Source organism: Python bivittatus, unplaced genomic scaffold (assembly GCF_059951505.1).
Source record: "Python bivittatus isolate LINGU-HERP-01145 unplaced genomic scaffold, Pbiv_v1 ctg000430_np1212, whole genome shotgun sequence".
NCBI classification, from domain to species: Eukaryota; Metazoa; Chordata; class Lepidosauria; order Squamata; family Pythonidae; genus Python; species Python bivittatus.
Window position 1 is genome coordinate 3158377 of NW_028277071.1, and position 26258 is coordinate 3184634.

The 26258-nt window shown below is 38.4% G+C and overlaps 2 protein-coding genes across 2 annotated transcripts; both read right to left on the bottom strand.

Moving 5' to 3' along the window:
• On the bottom strand, nucleotides 1–11774 carry LOC103060574 (vomeronasal type-2 receptor 26-like). The gene is made up of 6 exons (XM_088143990.1): nucleotides 11557–11774; nucleotides 7958–8249; nucleotides 6523–7383; nucleotides 5213–5440; nucleotides 3623–3749; nucleotides 1–899 (listed from the first exon to the last, which is right to left on the bottom strand). The coding sequence occupies exons 1-6, from the start codon at nucleotides 11772–11774 to the stop codon at nucleotides 1–3; spliced, it is 2625 nt and encodes an 874-aa protein (XP_088000116.1).
• A 4425-nt stretch (nucleotides 11775–16199) lies between these two features.
• LOC103060822 (vomeronasal type-2 receptor 26-like) lies at nucleotides 16200–25098 on the bottom strand. The gene is made up of 6 exons (XM_088143991.1): nucleotides 24881–25098; nucleotides 21854–22145; nucleotides 20492–21346; nucleotides 19666–19899; nucleotides 19085–19211; nucleotides 16200–17098 (listed from the first exon to the last, which is right to left on the bottom strand). Exons 1-6 carry the CDS (start codon nucleotides 25096–25098, stop codon nucleotides 16200–16202), a joined length of 2625 nt encoding a protein of 874 aa, XP_088000117.1.
• Between the last annotated feature and the right edge of the window lie 1160 nt (nucleotides 25099–26258).

The following is a 26258-nucleotide window of genomic DNA, read 5'->3' on the forward strand; positions in this document are numbered from 1 at the left end:
TTAATGCTTTATTCTTAGCTGTTCCCTATTATTTAACTCAGGTTTCATCCAAATGATATAGATTTTGGGAAGAAAAATACAAATCAGTAGCCCAGCATTGGAGGACAAGATGGAGAAGATCTCCACAGCCACCATATATTTCCCCTTGGTACTTAAATAGGCCGGGAAAAAAGACAACCAAACAGTGCAGAATATTAGCATGCTGAAGGTGATAAACCTGGCTTCATTAAAAGTATCAGGCAGTGTCCTGGCTAGAAAAGCTACCATGAAGCTCACAACAGCCAAGAAACCCATAAAGCTGAGGACACAGTAAAACATGACATTTGAGCCTTCATTACATTCAAGTAGAATTTGTTCAGGTAAACAATGCATGTCAAAATCTGGGAATGGAGGAGCAGTAGCCAACCATGTCATACAAATAATTATTTGAACAAAAGAGCAGGAAAAAATAATGGAGTTGGCCAGGGGTTTCCCCACCCACTTCCTCATTTTGGAATTTGGCTTGGTGGCTTTAAAAGCTAGAACCACAATGACCGTTTTGGCTAAGACACATGACACAGCAATTGTAAAGATGATGCCAAAAGCACTTTGTCGAAGAAGACACGTCACCTTCACAGGCTGACCAATGAATAGTAAAGCACAAAGGAATGAGAGCAGGAGAGAAATAAGGAGAACATAAGTGAGATTCCGGTTGTTGGCTTTGACAATTGGAGTGCTCTGATGTTTAATGAAAATCATAAGCACCAATGCTGTAATTAAAAAAAGTGAGAGTGCAAGAATGGTCAAATCAATCCCCAAAGGTTCTTTGTAAGACAGATAAGTGATTTTTTTCAGAAGACATCCATCTTTAGCATCATTTGGAAATTGTCCTTCTGGGCACTGAACACAGTCATCCATGTCTGGAAGAGGAAATATATATGAATAATCTAATTCATTTCCAACACCATTTTATAATGTCAAAACTCTAAAGGGAATTAATTGGGTTAAAATTTTAAAGAAGCACATCAAACCTTCTCAGTCAACTTTAGTACAAAAATTATCTACTAGTCCAGATCTTACACCAACCATGAGAATTGGTGAATAAACTTATTATGAATGTTATACCTTCTCAAGCACTACAGGCTGGGCTTATCTACAGACTCTGTATGTCTTTCCATCTTGCGAGTGACCAACTACCCCTGGCAGGATCCTTCACTATTAATTGAATGGAGCCAATTTTTACAAGTCCTTGATTCTCTTGCTACCAACAGTTACTTCCACCCATTATGGTCCAATAAGCTGGCTGTGGGTATGGGTCAATTCTTTGTTGCTCTGGCAACTGGTTCTTGGAAACAATCTATGACCATGGCTAGCAATGCCTGTGAAATAATCAGTATATTCCAACAAATTATTGATTTAGCTCAGTTGGTTTAACTCCTCTCCTCTTCAGTTCAATCAGTGATCTGAACCTTGGTTTGATAGAGAATGTGCTGCAGGGAAAGCACTGGCAATATTTCCATATAAGAAAGTCCAGACTTACAATGAACTTTCTTAACAGGAAACATTTCATACTCTAGAAGGGAGTTACAAGAGGCTTCTAAAGGAGAAGAAACAAAATTATGCATTGAAGAACTAAGCTAAACTTCAAAAGGCTGTAACAAGCAAAGATGACTGCTTGTTCTGGCACCTATTTTCTGATTCTCAGTAAAATCTAACCCACCTAATAATGGCCATTTGATCTCTCCTGAGTCTCAGCAGGGATATTTCCATGGCCTTTGTAATATATCTCCAGGTGGCGATTCTTATATTTTTCCACCACAGAACTTCCTCTTAGAATGGCTTCCAGTCTCACACCCAGAAGTTCAAAAATCAATTTCTCAGATGAAAATAGCAAAGCCCCTAGCAAAGACAAACTTCTAAAATCTAACCCTGATTGCTGGGTAGCTGTGCTAGCTCCTATTTTAATTGCCATTAATAATTCCTTACATATCTCCAAAGGTTGGTTTAATTCCATCATTCTACCTATATACAAAAAAAAAAAGGACAAGTCAGGTCCTGCAAATTATTGCCCTATCTTTCCTAATATTTTATATTAGGAAATTATATACCATATTTTTATACTACAAACGTTTGGACTGGATGCTTTCTGAGACCATCTTGGCCCCAAAACATGCAGGGTTTAGACCTGGTCATTCAAGTATGGACCAAGGTACAATATTATACCACCTAGCCAAGGAACAGTAAAGTCTGTCAAAGACAATTTTTATGCTATATCTCTTTGCTGCCATCTAGTTCTGCATATTATTGTAGTCCAAATAAGGACAACATAGATTAATGGATGGATGGATGGATGGATGGATGGATGGATGGATGGATGGATGGGTGGGTGGGTGGGTGGGTGGGTGGGTGGATGGATGGGTGGATGGACAGATGGATAGATAGATAAATCAAATATATCACAAAGGTCTAAATATGAGCTCAGGAAGGAAACTGAATATAACAAAGAAATAAAACAAAAGAAAAACAAACAAACATCAAACAACCAATAACATAGAAATAATAAAATGAGATAAAGAATAATTATGGGTACATAGAGTAACACAACTCCATTTTTAAACATCAAATTAAATATTGACAGTATGGAATTATATTGTACATTCTTTCTATTTCATTGATGAAGAAGAGTTCAAAGGCTGATAGTATGCATCTTTCATCAAGTGAGACTTTGATGTCAGGTACACAAGAGTCTTTCCAAAAACAGTCCTTTTATTGAACCTTCAGTATGACAGATCAAAATGTCTTCATAAATAGATAAATTCCAAACCTTTGGGGTGCACTTTAATGACACATTCACTTATTTTACTCTTAATTCCCTTCCTAAAATCTGCTCCATTGCTTTAAGAATGGTTGTTCTATACACAGGACAAAGATTATATCAGATTCTATCTTCTTATCAGAATTCATCACTACTAATAAGGTAAGGGAGTAATAATGATGATAATGATAATAATATTGTACAATGCTACAACAATCCACACCAGCTACTGGCAGTTTACATCAATAAAACTTAAAAAACCCAAATTCTAAAACAATGAAGTATATATTAAAAATAGATTAAATAATCCAATGAATTAAAAAAAAAGCAAGCATATACATGCTAATGGCAACATTCCTCAATGAATTGGCTCCTGAATAATTTGCAGAAGGCCCATTTTGAGGGTGATTGTCTGTCTTCAAGAAGATGGCTATTCCAGAATATAGGATACACAACTGAAAACATTGTAGACCTCAATCCCCTTCATCTCACAAGATGGAGGGACTACTGTAATGTATATACTGGGTGGTCCAAATGGTTCGGTTCTGGGTGGAAAATGTGGCCCTGCAGATTCAGGCCTTCAGAAAAGACTGAGATAAATGTTCCAAAAGGTAAACAGAAATCTTTAATGTTTAAACATTTAATCTCTTGCTCTTCTTCTTCATCTCCCTGCTCCTTCCCAAACCTGATCTCAAATTCATACTACCAAATCATGAACTGAACTGTTAAACATGATGCTGATGAATTACATACATCATTGTAAAGACAAAGGAATTGCATATGTCTAATATCAAAACATCTGAAAACTCTAGGTATGTATTTTCTCACCCTTCTGAGTTGAAATCTTCCCTTCTGGACATGGAAGGCAATCATAACAGCAAAATGGCTTCCCTTCCTTCTTTCTCTTATAAAATCCTTGATGGCAGTTATCATTACACACTGAAATAGGTTGTGTCTTTATATATATAAAAAAGAGTATCAAGTTGTCAGTAAATATGTCTAGAGAGCTTGAAACAAAATTGGATATATAATTAAGAACAAATCTAATGCTGGTATGGCAAAACTGTTAAGGTATGCTCTTTATGTACTGGCTTTTAGAGTTACTGAAATGATAATGTTTAATTATCATAACTATGAAAAAAAAAGTTCCCTGTTTCAAAGGCTTTTTCAATATATCTATCACAACAGCAAAAGTGCAAGTCTCTATAACCTTCTGTACTTTGATGGTTTTTCTTACTGTTGCTTGCCTGTATAGATAGCTTATATGTAGTGGGCTACATGTATATACAGTATCTATGTGTCATATTTTATTACCTTGAAGTGTTTATATATAGCTGTTGTTATGGTCCTTGGGTATGATTTTTTAAATTATTATTTGGTATGAATTTTATCGGACTGAACTAATTAACGAAAGAAAATACACATGCATGGAATACAGTCAACAAAATAATATAACTTAAAACATAAAAACCATAATACATTTAAAATAAAGAAAAAAGGGAAGGGGAGCTGGTAAAATTTGTTACAAACACAATTCCATTTTTCCCGATATTGTTCAAAAGCCTTCTTCTTTGTCCCTTTGTTAATTCAAATGTTAACAGATAATGAATAACAGTACTCCATTACTGCAAAACTGGGGTAGATTTTTCTTTCAGTGTTACAGGTATATGATCATTGTTTTAGTCACCTCTCATGCCCCCCAAAATGCATAGTTTGGTGGGTTTGGCAGTTGCTTAACTCCTCTATAAACTGGCACTTCTCTCAAGATTGTCTTAAACCTTCATTTGGATAAATCTCACTTAACAGACCTGAGAAAGAGTCAGAACCATCTGAATCGAAACTGTTAAGGACTTTCTCCTGCCCAAAGCGAAAGCTAAGAGAGCATCCTTTCCCTTTTCATTCACCGAAGACAGTAGGACACTGTCTGATATGACACATGTTAGGGCACCTTGTGCAGCATAGCATTGCTTCCCAGGCCATTACGGTGGAGAGGCAAGACTGTTTGGGAGACTACCATTGCTGCTCTGTAACCCATCAGCTACCTCCAGTGGCAATGACTTCCTTTGCCCGATGTTAAGTCTGGCCCTGAATAGGTCACTTTTGAAATTTTGCTGCAACATCTGTGTCAGCCTTGTGAGATAGTCCAGGCAGGAAGCATGCCCGTATGAACTAATTCCACTTGTCTAACCTCAGGTTACATTAACAGAATTTTGCAAGTCTGAAAGAACATCTCTCCTCCTTTGCCTTTAAATTCTAAGAAACTAGGGAGGGTCCTTTCTGAGATGTTTGCCATGCCCCCATTCCTTCTGCAGGCTCTTATCTGACCATTTCCCTGGCTGTGGCTCTTCCCCATCTCCCAAGGTCATTCCCACATACCATTACATCTGGAAATACCACAGGAAAGACATGGATCCTTACATGAGTAAACCTGTTGGGCCATACAATGCTATTGACATTAATGATGAACGTACTCTTTGGAGAAGCATATGGGTCAATCTTTCCAACTTTTGCTTTAAAGTAAGACTGATTTGGAAATGTTATCCAGTTGATAATATCAAATCCAGCTATTCTTTCTCCACTTTGGTCAAAGGAAATTTTCTCTCCAGCACTGTTGTTGAATGATACTTTTTGTAGAAAGTGATGAAGCTAAGATCAAATTGGGGGAAAAGATTTAAAACAGCACACAGGGATCAACAGGCAGATAATATTGTACTACTGAGAATTTTACTATTATATCTTTGAAAAAGCAACACAGAATGGCTAATATATCCTCTTAGGCTAGAGCAGTGTTTCTCAACCTCAGCAACGTTAAGATGCTAGCTGGAGAATTCTGGAAGTTGAAGTCTATACATCTTAAAGTTGCTGAGGCTGAGAAACACTGGGCTAGAGATAAAGAGCTGACAAAAGTAATGTTTTCTTACATTGGAAAAAATACATAGAGAACCAAATTGCAGCAGTGTGAAATTATTAGACCTGAAACAAATATTTATTTATAACCCCAACGTTGATGCTTTTAGGGTCCTCCTTCCACAATTCTAGATTAATTTTAGGAACATCTGTGAGAGTCTTTCTTCAGTTCAAAGTGACCCTTATGGTCAAACCACCATTGGTTATTTCAGTCTCAGTTTTTTGAATAAGTGGCTAAATATCAGGGACAGAAATGGGAATTGTCAAACTGATGCAAAATTTGGAGCAGGATGGAGTTGCTCATCCAGAGTAGACAGAGGGAGATATATTGTTCTAAATCCTGTCTGATAGTATAGGACATAAATTATCCATTAAGTTAATTCTCATTGCAGATCCCTATTATTCCATAAAACTTTGTGATCTGTTAGCAATTTCCAAAATGCTGTACTTTCTATCATCATTTTGAGATATATGGACGACATTAAACAAAAATCTCCTTTTCAATATCACAGGCAAATACTGTATTTATGATAATCTACTCAGACAAAAGCTGTATTCACTGCAAATAGATTTCTCCCACATTGGTAGAAGAAAACACACTGACCACCACATTCCCTTTCTGTAGGGAAAGGAAGCCTAAAACACTGCTTCCCCAGTTGTCCTTTGAGGTTCAAGACATGGGCCTGCTTATCAGCTAATGGTAAGCAGAGCCAATGTTGACATCTGTCATACAAAGAGTAGTCACCTTTTGCTTTCAGAGTTATTGGAGACCTTCCTTTGCACACAAAAATGTGGTAAGCTATTTTCCCTTTGTGATATACCTGCCAAGAGTATTGATTAAGAAGCTGCTCTCTCTGCTCTTTTACCATGGCTCTTTGCTTGAATTTCAAGGAACGTATGAAGTGCAGGGCATGTGCTATAGCATAGACTGCATTGTACATACTATAGCTGTGAGCAGTCATCCTCATTTCAAAAAGAGAGCCAGGGAGCAACTCCAGTTGTTCCACCCCAGTGCAGATTTTCTCAGACAAGTCTTCTGAGGTGGGGGTTGAGAAAAAACATTCAAATACACTTTCCCAGAAGATCTGGATAAAGCCATCTTCTTTTGCTGAGATAGGGTTTCTGGTCTGAAGAAACTCCTCAAATCCTGACACTTTCTTTGAGTGGACTGCCAAGGATATAGCACCATGAAGAAAGTCAATGCTCCAAGTACCTTGAAAAGCAAAGGAAGTGAAATCCATTTGGGCCATCATAATCCAGACTTTATCGCCTGGCTTTGAAGATACATCCATATATACTGAGCCTGCTATCATGAATCTCAAAACTGGCATAGTCTGTATTTCTCCATGTATGAGCAAAACATTGGAAGTATTTCTCATAATGGTCTGGTACGTTTCAACTCCTTCTTCTATAAGTTTCTGCATTTCCCCAGCAAATCCTTGTTTGGGGAGTCTTTGTATGAAATCAAAACAAATGCCTCTCTCAGAGAAAAAGGGAAGGACATTCTGCACAAACCTCTCCCCGTTGTCATCATCGAGATAAAGCACCCCGATCCATGTCCACCAGAAATGCAGAAGTAAGTGAAGAATCCCATTATATTGATGAGTGACTCTTGGGAACATTTGTTGGACAAAGGCATCTTGGCTTTCGTAATCCAGTGCTGGAGCAGATCCATATGTAAGCTTTTTTAAAAAGAAAAAGAAGGTTTTTTAAACAAAAATTGTGTCCAGATATTTATGGAAAAATACAGCTGTATCATTATAGTTGCCAAAATCCTATGCTTCCTATTAGATAACAATGGGGAAGCAACAGAGGGAAGCAACAGGAAGCAACAGTTTCCCAAATATACTTCTGTTAGTGCAGGTTTTTGATCACAGAAAGCATCACTAGGTCTTTTTAGCCTCTAGAAACTAAGAGTCTTCTAAATCAAATTATGAAGAGTCAAGGATAAACATCTATTAATCTCAGCTTCAGGGTAAGGAGACCCTGGTATGGGCCTTTCAAACAGGATTGTTTGTTTGAAATTCCTTTTGGGCACAACTTCTACAAAGAAATGAAGGACCTGCTGCAAATTTTTGAACACAGGAAAAAAAATGTGGCTAAATATTTTTAGTCTCTATAAACAGAGGAATTCTGACATTCAAATATGAAGGTTGAAAATAAACATGTTAGTCTTAACTCTAAAGAGATCACAAGTTTTCTTCTTATTTTAATTACATCAATAATGGAAGCATCAGAGGTCTAGATATTCCTTACCTGTGGAATCTTGTAGATTCCTAGGATGGGGCCCATATGGAGGCAGACATTTGAGTTAGGTCCTCCAATGACTGCAACTGCATTGTTCCTGCTATCACACTTGTAGTTTGGAAGGAACCTCTTCCAGGTGGAGAGAAGTTCCATTGAGTCAAGATAAGTCCAGCTTGCACTGAAATGGCTGTTATAGATCTGGAAGCCCAGAGTGATATTTGGCAAAATGTGTGGGTTTTCATTGATTTCTTTTACAGCAAATACCAGTGCCAGGATATGTTGGTAATGCTGTGTCAACACCCTGCAAAGAAATATATCAGTTGTATGACAATCCATATGATTTAGAACATGATACTTCCTATATTTTAATTAAATATATATCAAAGAAATGATGCTGCATCTAACTAGATTACATCACCACTTTCATGGAATGAAACTTGGGAAACCTACACATCCCTAATGTGTTACTTTTAAAAATGTGAATTTAATCTTAAAAATTAATGATGTTCCACTGAGGAAGCTCAGGATGATGATCTGTTAAAATGTGACTTTTCATTGATTTCTTTTGGAGCAAATGCTGGAGCTAGGATGTGGTGATAGTACTGACTGAAATGGAAGGCAGGAAGGAAGGCAGGAAGACAGGAAGGAATAATAGGATGATCTATATGCTTTTTTAAAACTTCTGAATATGAAACTAGCAACACTACATTTTCAGAAGGTTCTGCTTGGTGTGTATGTACAATATTCAGGTTCATCATTCCACACATATTTTAAACTTTGTTAACTTTATTCATGTCCAATAAAGCCAAATAATTCACAAATTTTGATGTATACACTTGTTTTCTTACTAATTCACTAAGATTTCAAGGAGACTTTTTTCTAAGTTAGACAGCTGGTAAGTTAGAATGGTAATATCTCAACCCATTCTCATTGTGCAGTATGCAAGTGGAATCAATGAAAAAAAAGATCACAGGATGCATTTCAAAAAATAGTTTTTCCCAATGCCAACCAACAGTCTTTCCTAGCAATTTAACGACTATCACATTTACTTTTTTTTTTTTGTATTTGCAGAAAGAGACTTTTTTTGTGCACACAGCTTCAGTCATCATGAATTATTCTTGAAAATTCTGCAAGACTATTTTTATGCTATATTTGAAATGAAGCTTTGTCAGTGCTTCTTTCCACCTCAAGATACATATCCAGTGCTGAACTTAGACTAGAGGCCAGGATACCTCTACAGAACTGAGGGCTTAAAACCAGTCAGTTATTGCCTTAAGATCCACCACCCACCCACCCACCCCTGGCCTGCAGGCTGAGCTCCTTTAGTTCCAGCAGAGAAACATTATTGAAGTGGAAAGCCAAAACTGATTTTAAAAACTTGCTATGAGTTTTTATCTTTCTACAATATGACCAGGCTAATTTGATTCTCCTGCTAGGAGTTCAATCAAATTGAAGGGAAGAGAATATCACAAAAGAGCAAGTCTTGGGTTCAAAACATCACCAGGGAACAAACTAATGAAATACTTCCACCATTCCAAAGCTATAAAGAGAGTTTTTACAGCTAGATACAATTTTCTTCCCTCAATGATATTTAAATACTAACACTCTCAAACTCCCCTGTATAGGAGAAGCTGCTCATATGAACCCAGGAAATTGAAAGTATAAATCATGTTTCTTATAATGTCCTTTCTATATGGACTTGCATTTCAAATATATTAGCCCTGTGCTCCTAGAATAGGCAGATAGTTTGGACTTTTTAGCCTTTTTAGATAAGAATTATTTACATAATTCTTCAAGTAGCAAACTTCTGTGTAGCTGCTTTTAACACATCACAGATTACTCATCCTGATGCCCTGGAGTGGATGGGCTCCTATTAAAGTTTAACAGTGCTTTACAGCTTTGTGCTTGTAAATCGTCTTTCACAGTAAATAAATAGATGTGTGTTAGTTGCTGGAGTAACAAGGTTGGGTCTTCTCAATAGCAGTGTGAAAGAATGACTTCAATGAAAATGATGTGGATAGGGGATATATGAATGTATCTTCAACTACTATCATTCAAAAGATTACTAGCTGATGCTCTAGAACAAAATTATACGTCCAGAATTAAAATGTAAGATGATGATGTTACCTAGTTGGGTAATGAAACATCTGTAAGCAAACAACCAAGCTCAGAAAGTACCAAGAACTCCACAGGTTCAACCAGAACCACACTTCTTCTATTAAAATGTCAGAATCCAGAAATGTCTTTGAGTGCTACCCAGAATCATTCAAAAAGTCACTCTTGGATATTCCAAGTTTTCTCCATTTTATCTATATGGAAAAAGGAGTTTGTTACAAAAATCAAAACTGCTTGTCATCTCTTGTGGATTCTGCTGTGACCTACCAGCTTATCCCTCAATTACTTTCTGCCCGTTCTAGGTGTGTCAAGTCTTTCCAGGGATGGTCACTATCTTGAGTCAAATTCATCCAACAAAATACCTTGGTTGGCTTCGAAATAAGGAGGACAAGGAGCCAACATCTATTACTGTAGTAATGCATGATAAGAAAATATGAAGGTTGAATAATTAATATATAAACTTCTATATTCAAAGTCCCCCCAATCCCCCAAAGCCTGAAAAATGAAAGGGGAATAAACCCTCTTATTATGCTGTTCCCCTTCATGGATCACTGCCTTGTCGTGGCGAAGGGGCTTGCGTAACTCAGTGAAGCCATGAGCTATACCGTGCAGGGCCACCCAAGATGGACAGGTCATGACAGAGAGTTCTGACAAAATGTGGTCCACTGGAGAAGGAAATGGCAACCCACTCCAGTATCCTTGCCAAGAAAACCCCATGGACAATGTTAAAAGGCTAAATGCAAAGAGAGATCTCTTTGGAGAAGACCCTGATGCTGGGAAAGATTGAAGGCAAAAGGAGAAGAGGACGGCAGAGGATGAGATGGTTAGATAGCATCACTGAAGCAATGAGCATGAAACTGAGCAAACTCAGGGAGGCAGTGAAGGACAGGAAGGCCTGGCGCAATATGGTTCATCGGGTCACGAAGAGTCGGACACGACTTAACGACTAAACAACAACAACAACAATTATGCTGTTAAAAGATTAATTCCATTGTTGCTACCCTAATTTGTGTTAATTTTACAAAAATAAAAAAGAGCGTATAAAAGAATAAGCGGGGGGGGGAGGGAGGGATAATATTATAATCCCCCCCCCCATTTATTATTATGGAATTACATTACAAAGACCACTTCTAACATTGAGCTCTTTTCTGTTCAGTTCATGAGTGTAATGGGAAGTCTATGAGATGTCCAATTATTTTACGATAGAGGAGACATAATTTTGGGGAACAAAAATAATCTGGAAAAAGGATTTAGTAATAAAATGTTTCTTAAAAAGGAAAGTAAATCATATAATACCCATCTTGATATGTTTCATAAAGCTTAAAAGGAATCCTGTAAAATATGCAAAAAAGGGGAATGAGATCGTAGTAGACATTTCAATGAATAAATCCACCAAAATGAATGCAATATAAAAATAACTTATTGAAGAATATTATTCAAAAGTGTGTTTTATATTGTTTTCTTTTTAAATAAGTAAACCAATAACTCCTTACATGATGTCATCAAAGAGTTCAGGAGAGGGAACTTTGTCAAATGTTATTGAACGTGAAAGGACGTAATTCTGAGAAGTAATGCCAGCAATGTTGAAGTCTCCAGCACGATAATATTTGTGAAGGGCTGGAAGAAGTATCTGAGTAGCCCACTGACCCATAGGACACTTGCATACCATAGAAGGCAACATCACTAATACCAGCATCATGAACACCAACATTCTGCATTACCATCTGCTTTCCAAAACCTTTCATTAAGGCATATAACAAAATTCAAGAAGATGTGAGACCCGGGTTCTGACTTGAATGGCGATTCATTCATTTCAAATATTTTTGTTTCTAGTGTACAATAATCATGAAGAAGCCTTGACTGAAGGTTTCAATGGATATTAATAGCACTTTTTAGCCTTGATACAGAATTATGCTGCTACTGCCATGGATATCACCCAGGCAAGAAGCAGAGATAATAAAGGTTATTTTGATAATTACACATGAGAGAGTAACTTGTGCAGAAAGACAGGTTGAAAACACTTGGTTAATTCCAGCTTTTATTTTTGAACTTAACTTCTGCTCAAGTAAATGGAAAAAAAGTTATGGCTGATTTCTCCCACTGACTTCAGTAGAAACTTAATTCAATTTTTTTTAACATATTCAGTTACTTAACTCAGGACACCAGACTTTGCTTTTTAGTTATAAACAATATCCATGGATTTCCAAGAAAAATAAAATAAGCAGTCCCATTGAGTTGGAAAATTACAGGGGATAGTGGTCACCTGCCCAAAGTTTAGACTTTCTGGATGTAGAAAACAAAACATCATTTTCAAATCTCAGGGTAAATATTCTTTAGTCCTTCTTAGCAAGACAGCAAATTAATCACTCCAGTCAGTTTGGAAGGTGTATATTTGTAACAATGGTATGAAACTCTGTGCTAAATTCAGATTTAACTTTTGAAATCTAAAAACAAAACAAAACACATTTTTCATAGGTTCTTTCTCCATAGAACTCTGCCTTGGCACAGCTAAGGTAAATTAAACAATTCATTTATTTTTTTTTTCAGCTTAGTGACTGAAAATATCCAACCCAATCAAGTATTGATTTCTAAACCAGCGCAAAGCACCAAACAGAAATCCAAAGAGTTATACAAAAAGGTTTAATGAACCCAACCACAAAGGAGAGGTCAGAGGTCATCCTTTAGAGCAAAGTCAAGCTAGACAGCTACAGTAATTCTAGCAGAAAAGTGACACCTTCATATTACGGTTGGGTGCCCCCTGCCCACTAGTAAGAGAAGCCAGTGAAGGGGGCACAGTGGATGAAGGGGATGATAGTTAGGGTTCCAATGGCACTGAGAGCAGGAGCTGAGGTGCCATGGAGCCCACCACCACCCCTGATTGGTTGGAAGTGATTGGTTGGGAGTGCTGTTGATGTATGGTTGGACAGAGAGACCCCTGACCAGGGAAACTGAAGGGCTGGGATTGGGGGGGAATGGAAGCTCTGGGGAAGTTAGAGCAGGCTATACTATTCAGGTGGTGATGGGGAGGAGATATTATGATAGGAGTCAGAGGGCAGGCCACTCCCAGGAAATGTGCCCCCAGTGTTTGTTATCTGTGGTGTGTTCTGGCCCTCTGCACTCAGTCCCAGTCCCTGGACAGCAGACCCATGGAGGCTCTGGCTTTTGGCTGCTCCTTCTCAATGCCAGGTCAATTAACAACAAGGCACCCCTTATATGTGATTTGATCACTCAGGAGTGGGTAGACCTGGCATGTATTACTGAGGCCTGGCTGGGCCCAGAAGTGGGGGTACTCCTTTCAGAAATGTGCCCATCTGGGTTTACAGTATGGCCCCAGCCAATACCTCAGGACAGGGGAGGAGTGGTAACAGTTGTCATCCGGGAATCTCTGTTGGCCTTCAGGGCGCTGTTCCACAAGTGGCCGGTTGCGAGACTCTGTTCCTGAAGTTGGGCTTTCAAGAACAGTTGGGACTGGTGCTACTGTGCCAGCCTCCCTGCTGCATAGCAACCTCCCTGCCTGAGCTGCTGGAGGCCATCTCGCAGTTGGCAGTGGAGTTCCCCAGCCATGGTTCTGGGGGACTTCAATCTGCTATCCCTGGGATGTGCCTTGGAGGTGGCTCGTGAGTTCATGGCCACCATTGTGGCCATGGGCCTGTCCCAGATTATTTGTGATGCAACTTAGGACAGTGGCCTCACACTGGACTTGGTTTTCTTGTCAGAGCAGTGGCAATGTGATCTGAAGGGGGAGTTAAATCTGTCCCCCTTGTCATGGTCAGATCATGCCCTGGTGGCCTTGAGATTCTCCTATGCCACACCCCTCCTCAGGGAGGTGAGACCCATTTGATTGGTCTGCCCCTGGTGACTGATGGACCCAATGGGGAGGGAGGTGGGGGTTATACCCAAGGATCTGCTGCATGGTCCAGTGGAGGCCCTGGCCACCACCTGGAATAGGAAAGTGGCCAGGGCCTCAGACAAGCTTGCACCCACCCAGAGCTTCCATTCCCCCCCAATCCCAGCCCTTCAGTTTCCCTGGTCAGGGGTCCCTCTATCCAACCATACATCAACAGCACTCCCAACCAATCACTTGCACCCACGCAACCTCTCTTGACCCATCGAGCCTGATACTTCCCATGGTTTATGGAGGAGTTGAAGGTCCTGAAAAGGATTAAGAGATGTCTAGAGCACCACTGGAGGAAAACAAGGATCAAACCCAATGAAACACAAGCTAAAACTGCTATTAAGGCCTACCTTGTGGTGGTAAGAGCGGCAAAACACCAATATTTCTCTGCTCTTATTGCATCTGCAAAATGCCACCTGGCAGTCCTGTTTAAGATCGCCCAATCTGTTTTGGGAAAGCCGGGCCCAGTGGCCCACCTGCAGGGCTGCACTGAGGAGTTTTCTGGGTGTCTGGAGGATAAAATTGCTCAGATCCATTCCCAGTTGGATACCAAGTGTGAGGCATGGCCTGTAGAAATGTCTGGAATTCTGCTTAACCTGTTATCTGGGAACAGTTTGATCCTGTTGGGCCTGAGGGAGTGGACAGGGTCCTCCGGTCTGTAAATGCCATCACTTGTCAATTAGATCCATGCCCCTCCTGCTGGATTAAGGCAGCTCAGGAGGTGACTTGTGGGTGGGTCCAGGCAATGGTGAATTCATCCTTGAGAGAGGGAGCGTTTCTGGCTGCCTTTAAAGATGCACTGGTATACCCCCTCCTCAAGAAACCATTGCTGGATTCCAGCATCCTGGACAATTTTCATCCAGTCTCCCACCTCCCCTTTTTAGGGAAGGTGGTTGAGAAAGGGGTGGCACTGCAGCTCCAGAGGATCCTGGATGAAATGGATTATCTGGACCCTTTTCAGTTGGGTTTCAGACCCAGATATGGGATGGAAACAGCACTGGTCACACTCTTGCATGATCTCTGGTGGGAGCGGGATGGGGGTACTCTCCAACCCATCACCATTTGAAATACAGCAATAACCTCAGAATATCCTCATATTGGAGGGCCATACTTGGGAACATCTGCTGAAAACAAAAACAACACTCCTTGGGTTTGGTTCGCCATCATTAGAGCAGAGCCATATGTAAACTAAATAAAAAGGGAACACCGGAAAAGATATTTCTAAAATAAGACAAGTATGGGTGTTTGTCCTTACATGTTGCTGATGGATTATCTAATCAAAATCTAAATACTTTCTTCTATTTTTATTTCTTGTTTTATTCTTCACAATTCAGTTTTCATTTATTTCTGTTTCAAATGGCAAGAAACAATTTTTTATGTTTTTATGTTTTAATTTTATTATTTTATTATGTTTGTGTTTTAATTGTATGGGAAAGAACAGACCAATGTGGTTATAATGGAAATAATTCAGGATAAATTATCTTATGGCAATTCTGCAAAATTATAAATGTTCCTGAAATACAATATTTGCCCTGTGAGGAAGTCAGGTAACATTACAGTTTGTAATCCAAGCCAACCTAATTATTTCTGTTAAATCAGCAAAGGAACATGGAACAAAGGAATTCTTTCTTTGTCATTTGAAATGATGAGCAGCTTTTCAGAAGCAGAAGGAATAATCAAACATTTGCATCAATAAAAGATGCCAAAGAAGGTGAGTTTTATCAAAAGGACACAATTTTATTTGTAAATTTAAATAAAGATCTAAATTTGAAACTCACAAAATTAAATGAAGTTCCACCAAAGAGAGATTATACTCTCATCTGATACACACAGACACATTCTTTAATAAAGAATGTCAGAATTTCTTTAAAAGTTCTGGAATCAGAACTTGAGAAGTTGAATTTTCCTCATTAAGTACATAAAATAGCTGACTTTCTATCCCCATTTTGCTTGCACTGACACGGGTCTATTTCCTAAATATTTAAAGTCAGTAATGCTTCCTAGAAGAGTTGGTCTTTAGGCTACATTGTTGTCCATGTTTGGAAAATTACAAAAAATGCTGCAGAGAAGGAACACAAAGAGTCAGCTTTTACACAGAGGCATCAACAGATGCAACAACACACTTATAAGGGTTAAAACCAGAGAAACTTGCACATCAGTTTGAAACCTTCACATACCAGCTTCTTTCCTGTAGTGTTCCTTTGAATAAATTTATAGTATTTCAGGTTCATTGTTCAGATATTATTTTTTTCTTGTTAGCTGCTCCCTCGTGTTAAGATTTGGCTTCAGCAAAATGATATAGCATTTGGGGAAAAAGATGCAGCCCAGTATCCCTAAACTGGAGGCCAAAATGCAGAAGATCTCCACAGCTACCATGTACTTTCCCTTGGTACTCAGGTAAGTTGGAACAAATGACATCCAAACGCTGCAAAACAGCAACATGCTGAAGGTAATAAACTTAGCTTCATTAAATGTGTCAGGCAAACTCCTGGCCAGAAAAGCCACAACAAAGCTGACAATGGCCAGGAAACCCATAAATCCCAAAACACAGTAGAACATGAATGTTGAACCTTCATTACATTCCACAATAATTTCTGCTGTCATTGAATTCATGTCAACATCTGGAAATGGGGGAAAGATTACCAGCCACACAGTGCAAATGGTGATTTGAATTAGTGAGGAGGAAAGAACAATGGATTTGGCCAATTGTCTGCCCACCCACTTCTTCATCCTGGACCCTGGTTTGATAGCAGTAAATGCGAGGACCACTATGATGGTTTTGGCCAAGATGCAAGAAACTGCCGCTGAGAAGATGATGCCAAAAGCAGTTTGTCGAATGAGGCAGGTCAGCTTCTCTGGGTGGCCAATGAAGAGGAGAGCACAGAGGAAGGAGAAGAGGAGTGAAATGAGGAGAGTATAGGTCAGGTTCCGGTTGTTGGCTTTGACAATGGGAGTGTCATGGTATTTAACAAAGATGCCTAGAATGAAAGCAGAGAGGAAAGTCGAGGAAAGAGCAAAACTGGCCAAAGTGATTCCCAAGGGTTCTCCATAGGACAAGTAGGTTTTACTCTTTGGAATGCATAAAACCTGGGTGGGGTTCGGATAATGAACATCTGGACATTGAATGCAGACATCCATATCTGAAATACACAATGTGGTTATTCTATGGATATTCTATAACATTCTATCATCTAATTAAATGTTATAACATTCCAAATTATGGTTTTCATTATCTAAAAGTTGCAAATAATGTTTTTCACACTAGAAATAATATCCAGGAAGAATATGATTTAAGAAAAACACAGTGTCATAAAGGATTAATGTATGTGGATGTTTTAACTTCCTCATTGAATGCATCTGCCCAACATCCATACCTGAAAAATACAAAGTAGATTTTGTAGATGTTCTAGAACTTCTGACAGTGAATCAGTTTAATCTGTTGTGATTTTCAGAGGTGTTCTGCCAGTAACTTCATACAGTGTGGTTGTGTGTGTGTGTGTGTGGGTGGGTGGGTGTTTCCAGTCTAGAACTGAGAGAGAATGCCTAAGTCACATCACACAGCTGGCTTGTTCTTTTTCTTTTGCTAAAGGAGGACTAGAATTTTCATCCAGTGCCTTTACCCACTACATCAAACTGGCTGCATTATCTGGTGCTATAAAATCCTAAATTATGCCTCTCGGTACATTAAATATGAAAGCTTTTGGAAGAAATATTTGTGTTTTTGAGAAAACAGACAGAATAGTATTTCAGAAAGCCACAAATTGTAATATATAAGCATATATGAATGAATGAACTGCTTCCCTTACTGAAAGTAATGAAATTATTATTGAAGGGAAATACTCAGTTTTCTTGAAATTTTGAATTTTATTTAAAATGTTTTTTCTCCCACTTTTAAAAGTTGTTATATAAAATAGAAGATGCAGAATAGGTTGGAAGTTACATTATTCTTGTCATACAGTTGGCACCCTCTTTATTGAAGATTGAAATATTAGTATCTTATGGTAATAAGCCCACTTGCAATATGCTGAATTCCTACTACCCACAGCTAATTAGTCAAGTTATTTTGGCACCTCAATGAAGCAGACAAAAAAATCAATATCTAATCTATTAGTTGGTTGTTATTGTTATTAATATTATTCATATTTGATAACACTCAGATAAGCAGATATTTCATTTCCTCTAGCAAGTGGGATGTACCAGCAGTGTAGTGTAATTATATAGATATATCTACTTGGAATACCCATTTAATTATGTTATGCTTTTTATAATTTTTGCTCATTTTATTGCCTTGTTTGTGAAGCCCCCCCCCCTTTTTGTATCCAATAATTCTTCTTAAGGATTTTGAAAATTTCATAAAATTATACACCAAACCAGATAGAGGTATGGGTAAACCTCACGCTGTATTTTTAATGTCCAAAGTAGTTGAGGGATGTTTTTTAGCTTCTCTAATCTTTTTTCTTTCCCTCTGCTTCCTGGAAGGACAAAGTAACCTAACACTTTATTTTCTTCCTCACATGGTCCATGCAGTAAGTCCTGGATTGAAGAAGATTCTTTTGTTACACTTCATCACCACAAACACTTTTGCATCATCTTCATGAACAATATTGAGGGCAGACTTCCAAATTTATCTCCAGAAGCAACATAGTAAAATATTTTATGTCCCTCGTTTTAACAATTCAGTGGAGAGTACACTTCTAAAAGACTAATATCACTGCTGCATTATGTTGAAGTGATATGCCTGCTGAAACTTGGGATGTGTTTGTGCTGACTGATTTCTGAGCAAGAACATTTGCTGTATTATACAGACATGTGTGCACACAAACTGAGAAAGGAGGCTAAGAGCAATGACAGTGGTCCATCAAGGGAAGAGGAAAGGAAAACTTATTTGTTCCACTGATTTAACTGACCTGAAATCAATCAGTCTCTCTCTCTCTCTTTCTCTCTTTCCCTCCCTCTCTCTCTCTTAATAGCACATCCACACCCAAGGCCTTCAGAATAAGTCAGCTTTAATGGACTTCATAAAACAGAAGAGGATTGGGTATATAGCCGTGTCAGAAGCATACTGTACCATTGTCTGATTATTTGATATATTGTCATCTTAGGAATCTTTATCCAGGATTTCTTACCCTTCTGCTCTGCAATTTTCCCTTCTGGACATGGAAAGCAATCATAGCAACAAAATGGCTTCCCTTCTTTCTTTGCCTTACTAGTCCCCATTTGGCACATATTGTTACATAGAGAAAGAGGCTTTGTCTGTTGAAGAATGAAAGAAGAACCGGATATATCACACTGAAAAGTACATCTTTTTGAACTGATATTGTATAGTTCACTCGTGAGTAGAATGGGATAACATACTTATTTTTGAGGAAGCACCTGGTGTGCATATTCTTCAGCTGGGGTCTTGAATGGCATGGATGCTTCAAGAACTCACCAAACATACACAAATAATATTAACAAAGACCATAAAGTTTCTAATTTCTGCAGAAGTTAAGGAAGAGAAGGACAGAATTCAGTTTTTCCCCAATTCATGCTTCAGAATGGGAATAGTTCAGAATAAGTTGCCTCTAAGACATCTGTGAATATTTCTGGCTATTTCAGAAACCAGAATCAGTCCACAATGTGGACTGCACGCTCTGGGCGAGAACCTTTCTACATTTCAAATTCCTTAAAATCACTTGCAGCATTGTACACTGAATGTGTATCTTACCTGATTGAATCGCTTGGGCCACTGAATGTCTTCTGCATGAATGGTGAAGTCTTCCTTTTCCTTTGGAAAAGCCACGGGTTCTATTTTGCCAACTCTTACTCTCCGAAAGGACTGGTTTGAGAATGTGACCCAATTTATAATATCAAATCCTGCTATTAATGAACCACTTTCATCAAAAGAAACTTTTTCACCAGCAGAGTTGTTAAATGAAACGCTTCTCAGAAAGTGGTGCAACTGAAATCAGGAATGAGGAAAAAAACAGGAACAGGATATGAAAAGAAGATCTAAGATAGCAGTCTTCCAAAGTGAAAATTTACAATGAATCTTTCTATCCCCTAAAAGTTTTATCTGGCGTAATAGAAATGCCAATATGCTATCTATTGATATTAGAGAATGTGTGTGTTGCTGTTGTTATTGCTTTCTCCTGGAGCTGTCTTCTTCTTGTCACATTACTTTATTTAACGTAATTACCACGGACAACATTACTTTTAGCCCACGGTATTCATGTTAGATAAAGTAATGTCACAAGAAGAAATAATGAAACAGTTGGATGCTGGAGTAGTGTTATTTTATAGTGTTTTATCTGAGTGCTTAAATAAATGTGTCACAAGAAGAAAATAATGTATGGGCATCAACAACAAGAAAAGAATCGCATCTCCAACATTCATTCTTAATTAGATGTACTATGAACTCCATATAAAATGAACTTATGAAATCCCAGTTTAGATTTTAAGACAATCAGTGACCTAGACTTCTACTTTGCTCAGGACAGTACATACAGTCACGGGGAAGAGTTTTATATATCTCAGATTGATAGAACATTTACCTGCCACAGAGGCGGATGCAGAAGTTTCCATCTCCCTTCCATTGTTCTTGATCTGTGCATGGGTTTGCTTGAATGCATATCATGTAGAGCATGGGCCACAGCATGGATAGCATTATAGATGCTGTAGCTGTGAGCGGTCAGGCTTGTTTCAAAAACAGGTACAGGAAGAGAGTCTAGTTTTTCTTCCCCAGTGCAGGTTTTGCTCTCCTCTTCATCTACCAGAGAAATAGCAAATACACAGTTAAAAGCTTGTTTCCAAAAACCTTTGATGAAGCCATCTTCTCTTCCTTCTTTAGGATTTTTGGCCTGAACAAAGTTCTGGAAGCCAAACAATTCCTTTCTGTGCACTGCCAGTGATAGAGCACCATGTATGAAGTCTAAGTTCCAATCATCTTGAAAGGGGAGTGATGTGAAATCCATTTGAGCTGTCATAATCCAGACCTTTGTCACCATTGGTATATTCTCAAAGTCTGACAAATAAAGCACCATTCTCAGGACAAAGGAGGTCTGAATTTCACCATGGACTATGAATACATTTGCACTGCTTTTCATGATACCCAGGAATGTTTCAAGTCCCTCCTTCACCATTTGATCAATAAATGCAGAAAAAGTTAGGAGTGGGAATCTTTGGATGATGTCAAAGCAAATGCCACTCTTGGAGAACATGGGAAGCACTTCCTGTATGAATCTCTCTCCATTAACATCATTCAGATAAACCACTCCAACCCATCTCCAGTTGAAATAGAGCAATAACTTGAGAATACCCACATACTGGAGCGCCACATTTGGGAACATCTGCTGGAAAAAAACTCCTTGGGTTTTTTCCTCCATCATTAGATCAGAACCATATGTGAGCTAAATCAAAAGGGAACACCAGAAAAGATATTTCCAAAATAGAGTAAGAAGTTTGTCTGTATGTATTGTTGGTTCACCATCTATTCCAAACCTTATTTTCTTCCTCCGGTTTTATTTCTTGTTATCTTGTTCACAGTTCAATTTTCACGTGATTCCTGTTTCAAATGGCAAAAATCCCTGCCACGTTTTTCTTTTGCATTTTTGTGTGGAAGGTGATAAAATAAAGGAGCTTCATTGCCTGCATTGGTTTGCCTGAATGGGGCTAACCATCATGCAGAGCTGCTCCTAGTTTGCATGATAACATTTAGTTCCATAAAGAAAATAATAGACAGTTCCAAAAGAATTTCAGGTATTTTGTCCCTGAACCAAGTGTTTCTTTTTAATTTAAATCCTTGAATTTTTCTCTGTTTTGTTCAATTCTTCCCATCCCTAGGCCACAAAAATACCTCAGAATTGATAGAAGAGGTTTGCACCTCTTAAATATCTATTGTTTTTCATACTGCCTACCTGTGGGATCTTGTACATGCAGAGAATGGTCGCCATATTGAATTTGACATCACAGTTGGGTCCCCCAATAACTGCTACTGGATTATTTTGGGCATCACATCTGTAATTTGGGAGAAGTTTGTCTTTTGTGGAAAGAAGTTCCATGGAAGCAAGATAAATTGTCCTTGCCCTGAAATCATTATTGTAGATATGGAAGCCCAGGGTGATGTTAGGTAAGAGTTTGGCATTGATATTTATCTCCTTTAAAGCAAATTCTAAAGCCAGGATGTGTTGGTAGTGCTGTTTCAGGACCCTATGATGAGAGGAATGGACATTTTACAATTTTGATCTTTCAGCAAAGTAGTTGTTTGAATTTAGATTGCTTGGCCCTTGGCCTTAAATAATCCCATGATTTCTCTGAAGAATCCTCCCCCTCCAGAATGGTAGAATTCTTCAGGAGTTTTAAGATGGAAAACCTGTTAAATATTTTTCTGGATATCCCCTGGTGCTTTTTCTCAGAATGGTTTTTGTGTTCTTTCCTTTTTGAAGGTCTTTTGTGCATCTTCTCTTTTTAGATTTCTTTTTTTTGGGGGGGGGGGTGTTTTAGTTTTTTGGAAACAAGGAGTTTGGGCATGAGCACACATGTACTCATCTAGGAATTGTGAACTTGTAGACCATAAGCTCTCCTGAAGTGTCCACCAGGACCTCTTTTACTGCTTCACTTTCAGAAAATAGTTTTGTCTGCCTCCATAACAGTGTCAAAATTTGGAAGAGATATCTGTATGATTTTAGAAGCTAGAATTTGGCAGACTGGTATGTCAGAAGTTCACATTCAACAAGAGAAATCGTCAGCTACATTATTGCTGTGGAGTTTGCTGATAAGAAACTATTACCTTTAGTGATAACTAACTAAGCCCTAACTTAGACATAGAACACAGTAGGAAATATTCCTTTGATAAGAGCTGAAGCAAAAGCCAGGAGTTGCAAGTCAGAAACTCTGAAACCTGCAGTGGGCAGATCTCCTACAATATACTGTGGCAAGGGCCCTACAGTTATTGTTGTTTAGAGTTACCTTGGAATCCAAGCCTTACAGAAAACTCCCATCAAACACACACAATATGGCTTCAAACATGACATAACACCAAACAGGGAGAAGCAGGGAGCCCACCCCAGATGACATGACACCTTACTCAATTCCCCCCTCCAGCTGTTCTCTAAAATGGGTAAGACTCTGCATAGATTAGTACCAGATCAGTTTGAAACCTTGGAATTAAGAAACTGGTATGTGGTATCAAAGCGTACTAAATATGATATTGTGTATGTTGCCTTGTTGTATTTATTGCTGTAGCTATGATTCTGTTATTTTCACTAAAAATGAGAAAAAAACCTTTTTGCTCTTTGTCTCATGATTTTTTTTCTCTGTATGGACATTAATTAGCCCATACATTGAAGCAAGCAGAAAGCAAAGCCCATCAGATCCCATAAAAGCTTCTCCCTGAAGCATATTTTTGCTGTGTGACTTACCCCCAGAATACCCTGGTCCTTAGTAAACGTTTCAAATGGGGACTGAGAAGTGGTGCATTGTTGGGTAGACCAAGGTGTCCTAGTTTATACCAATACAAAGCAGTTCAATTCTCATTAAGAGACAAGGTTGGGCTTTCAACTTCTACCGTTTTATCAGTTTAAGGGGACACAAATGTAGACTTTTTTCAGGTATGCTTAGTTCTATATAAAGCACAGCAAACTTATTGTAACTCCTCAGGTTTGCTGTGCTTTAGGGGGGTCCACAATGTTACAAATGGTCACAAATTCTCATTTGTTGAGCAAGTAAATCGATGTCACTCATGTTCTTCTTGCATTGGTCTGCATTTATTCTAGATTTCAGAGTGATTTGCTAAGTACTGAAAATAGACAGAGTCAACATCCTAACACTTGATTTTCAATAAGATTCATTTATCGGACAGTGGCTAAGAAATGAATCAAAATACAGGAATTATTTGTGTCTATCATATGCTGAGTGTAGTCCAAATGTTGCTGTAAACTATGGCCAATTGATATTCAAAACCATAATTGGTGGTTGATCATGCAGAAGGTTATATAATACCTTAGGATTCTTCAGGGAGACTCTTATTCTCTTATTGCTTCAGTTATAGGGGAAAAATTTAGCAACAACTCCATTCAGTTCATACTGCCTAGCTAATTCATTCCCTTTCTTGCCCTCAAATAAAAAGGGGAACATCCAGATTAAGACTGTTGTTGTTGTTTAGTCGTTAAGTCGTGTCCGAATCTTCGTGACCCCATGAACCATATTGTGCCAGGCCTTCCTGTCCTTCACTGCCTCCCTGAGTTTGCTCAGTTTCATGCTCAGATTAAGACTGAGAATATTGTATATAAAAGGCAAGTTTAAACTGCCTCTCCTTTTATCCTCTCCATCCTGCAACCTCTGCAGGATAAGATGTTTAGACCATTTGCATGGAACACACAAAGATTAGGGGGACAGCAGTGAGGAGACAGCCTCACAAAAAAGCTCTTCATTCAGTTTACAACATTGGGAAGTAAATTCTGTTAGAATGTGCACACATACTGGTTTCTACTCCTTCAAAATATTCTTTTAAAATTCAAAGGTATCTATCACTCAGAAGTATGGGTGGCAGGAAATAAGGTAATAATTTGCAGATCCATCTCAGTATAAAGAATTTCAAATCTGCTTCCCTTCCAAATGTCCCAGGATGGAAACTTGCAAAATTTGGAGGGACATCACAGAAAAATGACTGTTATGTTGAAAAACCCTGAGCCTCACATTTTTAAACAATTAGTGTATAAAGATTGGAACCAGCAGAAATATGGATCTGAAGGTAGAATTCATCATGATCAGAGTCTGCCACCATTCTTAAAGAAGAAAAGAGGAACAGTATCCATTATGTTCTCATAAATGACTAAAACAAACCTGCATCAAGAAAATTCCCCCCAACACACACCAATAGAGACACAGCATAAAACATACTTGGGAAACACATGTGCCAGGATTAAGAAAACTAAGTGCCTTACACAAAATCACCAAAGAGTGCAGAAGAAGGACGTTCTTCATAGGAAGTAGGATTTGAAAAACGGTAAGTGTGAGAAATGATGCCAGCCATTATGAAATCTCCAGACTTGTAATACTTATGATGAATAGGTAGAGGCTCACTGACATTACATCTAAAGCTAGGAATCTTGCACACTGCCAGTGGAAGTAGCACTAATACCACCACCACCAATGCTATCATATTCGATGGAACTCTTCTGGCTAGAAACTGAATCACACTGCAGTGATTTGACCCAGCAAGGTCTTTGTCTAGCACTGTTCACCCTGAGGGGTTGCTGACTGTGAGAACAGAACCCATGACTGTTCTGTGCAAATGATCTGCAATCCAGCTGATGAAGAATTCTAGATCTCCTACTGTAACTTTGAATGGCTGGTAAACATGCTTTAATACTGGCTTGTTATTTTTCCAATAGGCCTTACAACTCCCCAAAGAACTGGAGAAGGGAATACAGTCAATCTCATAATTGCATGGGGGCGGGGGATGATTATGATTCAGAGATACAGTTTGTTGAGGGTTTGAAAATGTGAATATGTTTCCTAGATTTGAACTCAACTTTGGTTATTTGTATGTGGTGGTGCCATAATCCTTTCCAGATGTTCTAAACTAAAGCTGTTTTCTCTCTCTCCCTCTCTCTGTCTCTCTCTTTCTCACACAGACACACACATCAATATCTATAGCATTTTCCTCTCTCTCCATATGTTTCATGTATCTGAGAGCTTCAGCTTCAAAGAATTTGCTCATTTATCTAGAATGACAGAGGCTCCCAGATAAATGTAAAAGAAACTCAAGGGGTAGAAGAACAGAGAGAAAAGTCTTCTTCCATGCAGATAATATATACAAGGGTAGTGCTTCGACTTGCGGTAAAGTTTCAACCCAGATTTAATTATCAACATATTTTTGCTCACATAACTTGAATCTCCTCTGGACCCATACAGAAGTCTTGACAACCATACCAAAGAAGCAAAAACATGTCAGCATTTGCTTATAACAACAACAAAGTTGATTAGTCACCTGACCAGATCAAAAATCTGTGAAGCCAATATAGAGTTAATCATAGGAAATATTCATAATAAATCATCACCACTGCAATCAGTTCCAATGTGTTCTATATAGTCTATCCTCTTTGAAATGGCCTTTGATATAAAAACTGCAGTCTTGCTAGTGATATGCTGGTTTGTTCCCTGCAAGAGAGTTTCTTTTCTTTTTTTTCAGTTTTCTAGTCTTTAAGGAGAAGAGGAATGAAACGAGGAGAGTATAGGTCAAGTTGTTGGCTTTGACAATGGGAGTGTTGTAATGAATTTAAGCCATATATATATATATATATACATCTATATAATCAT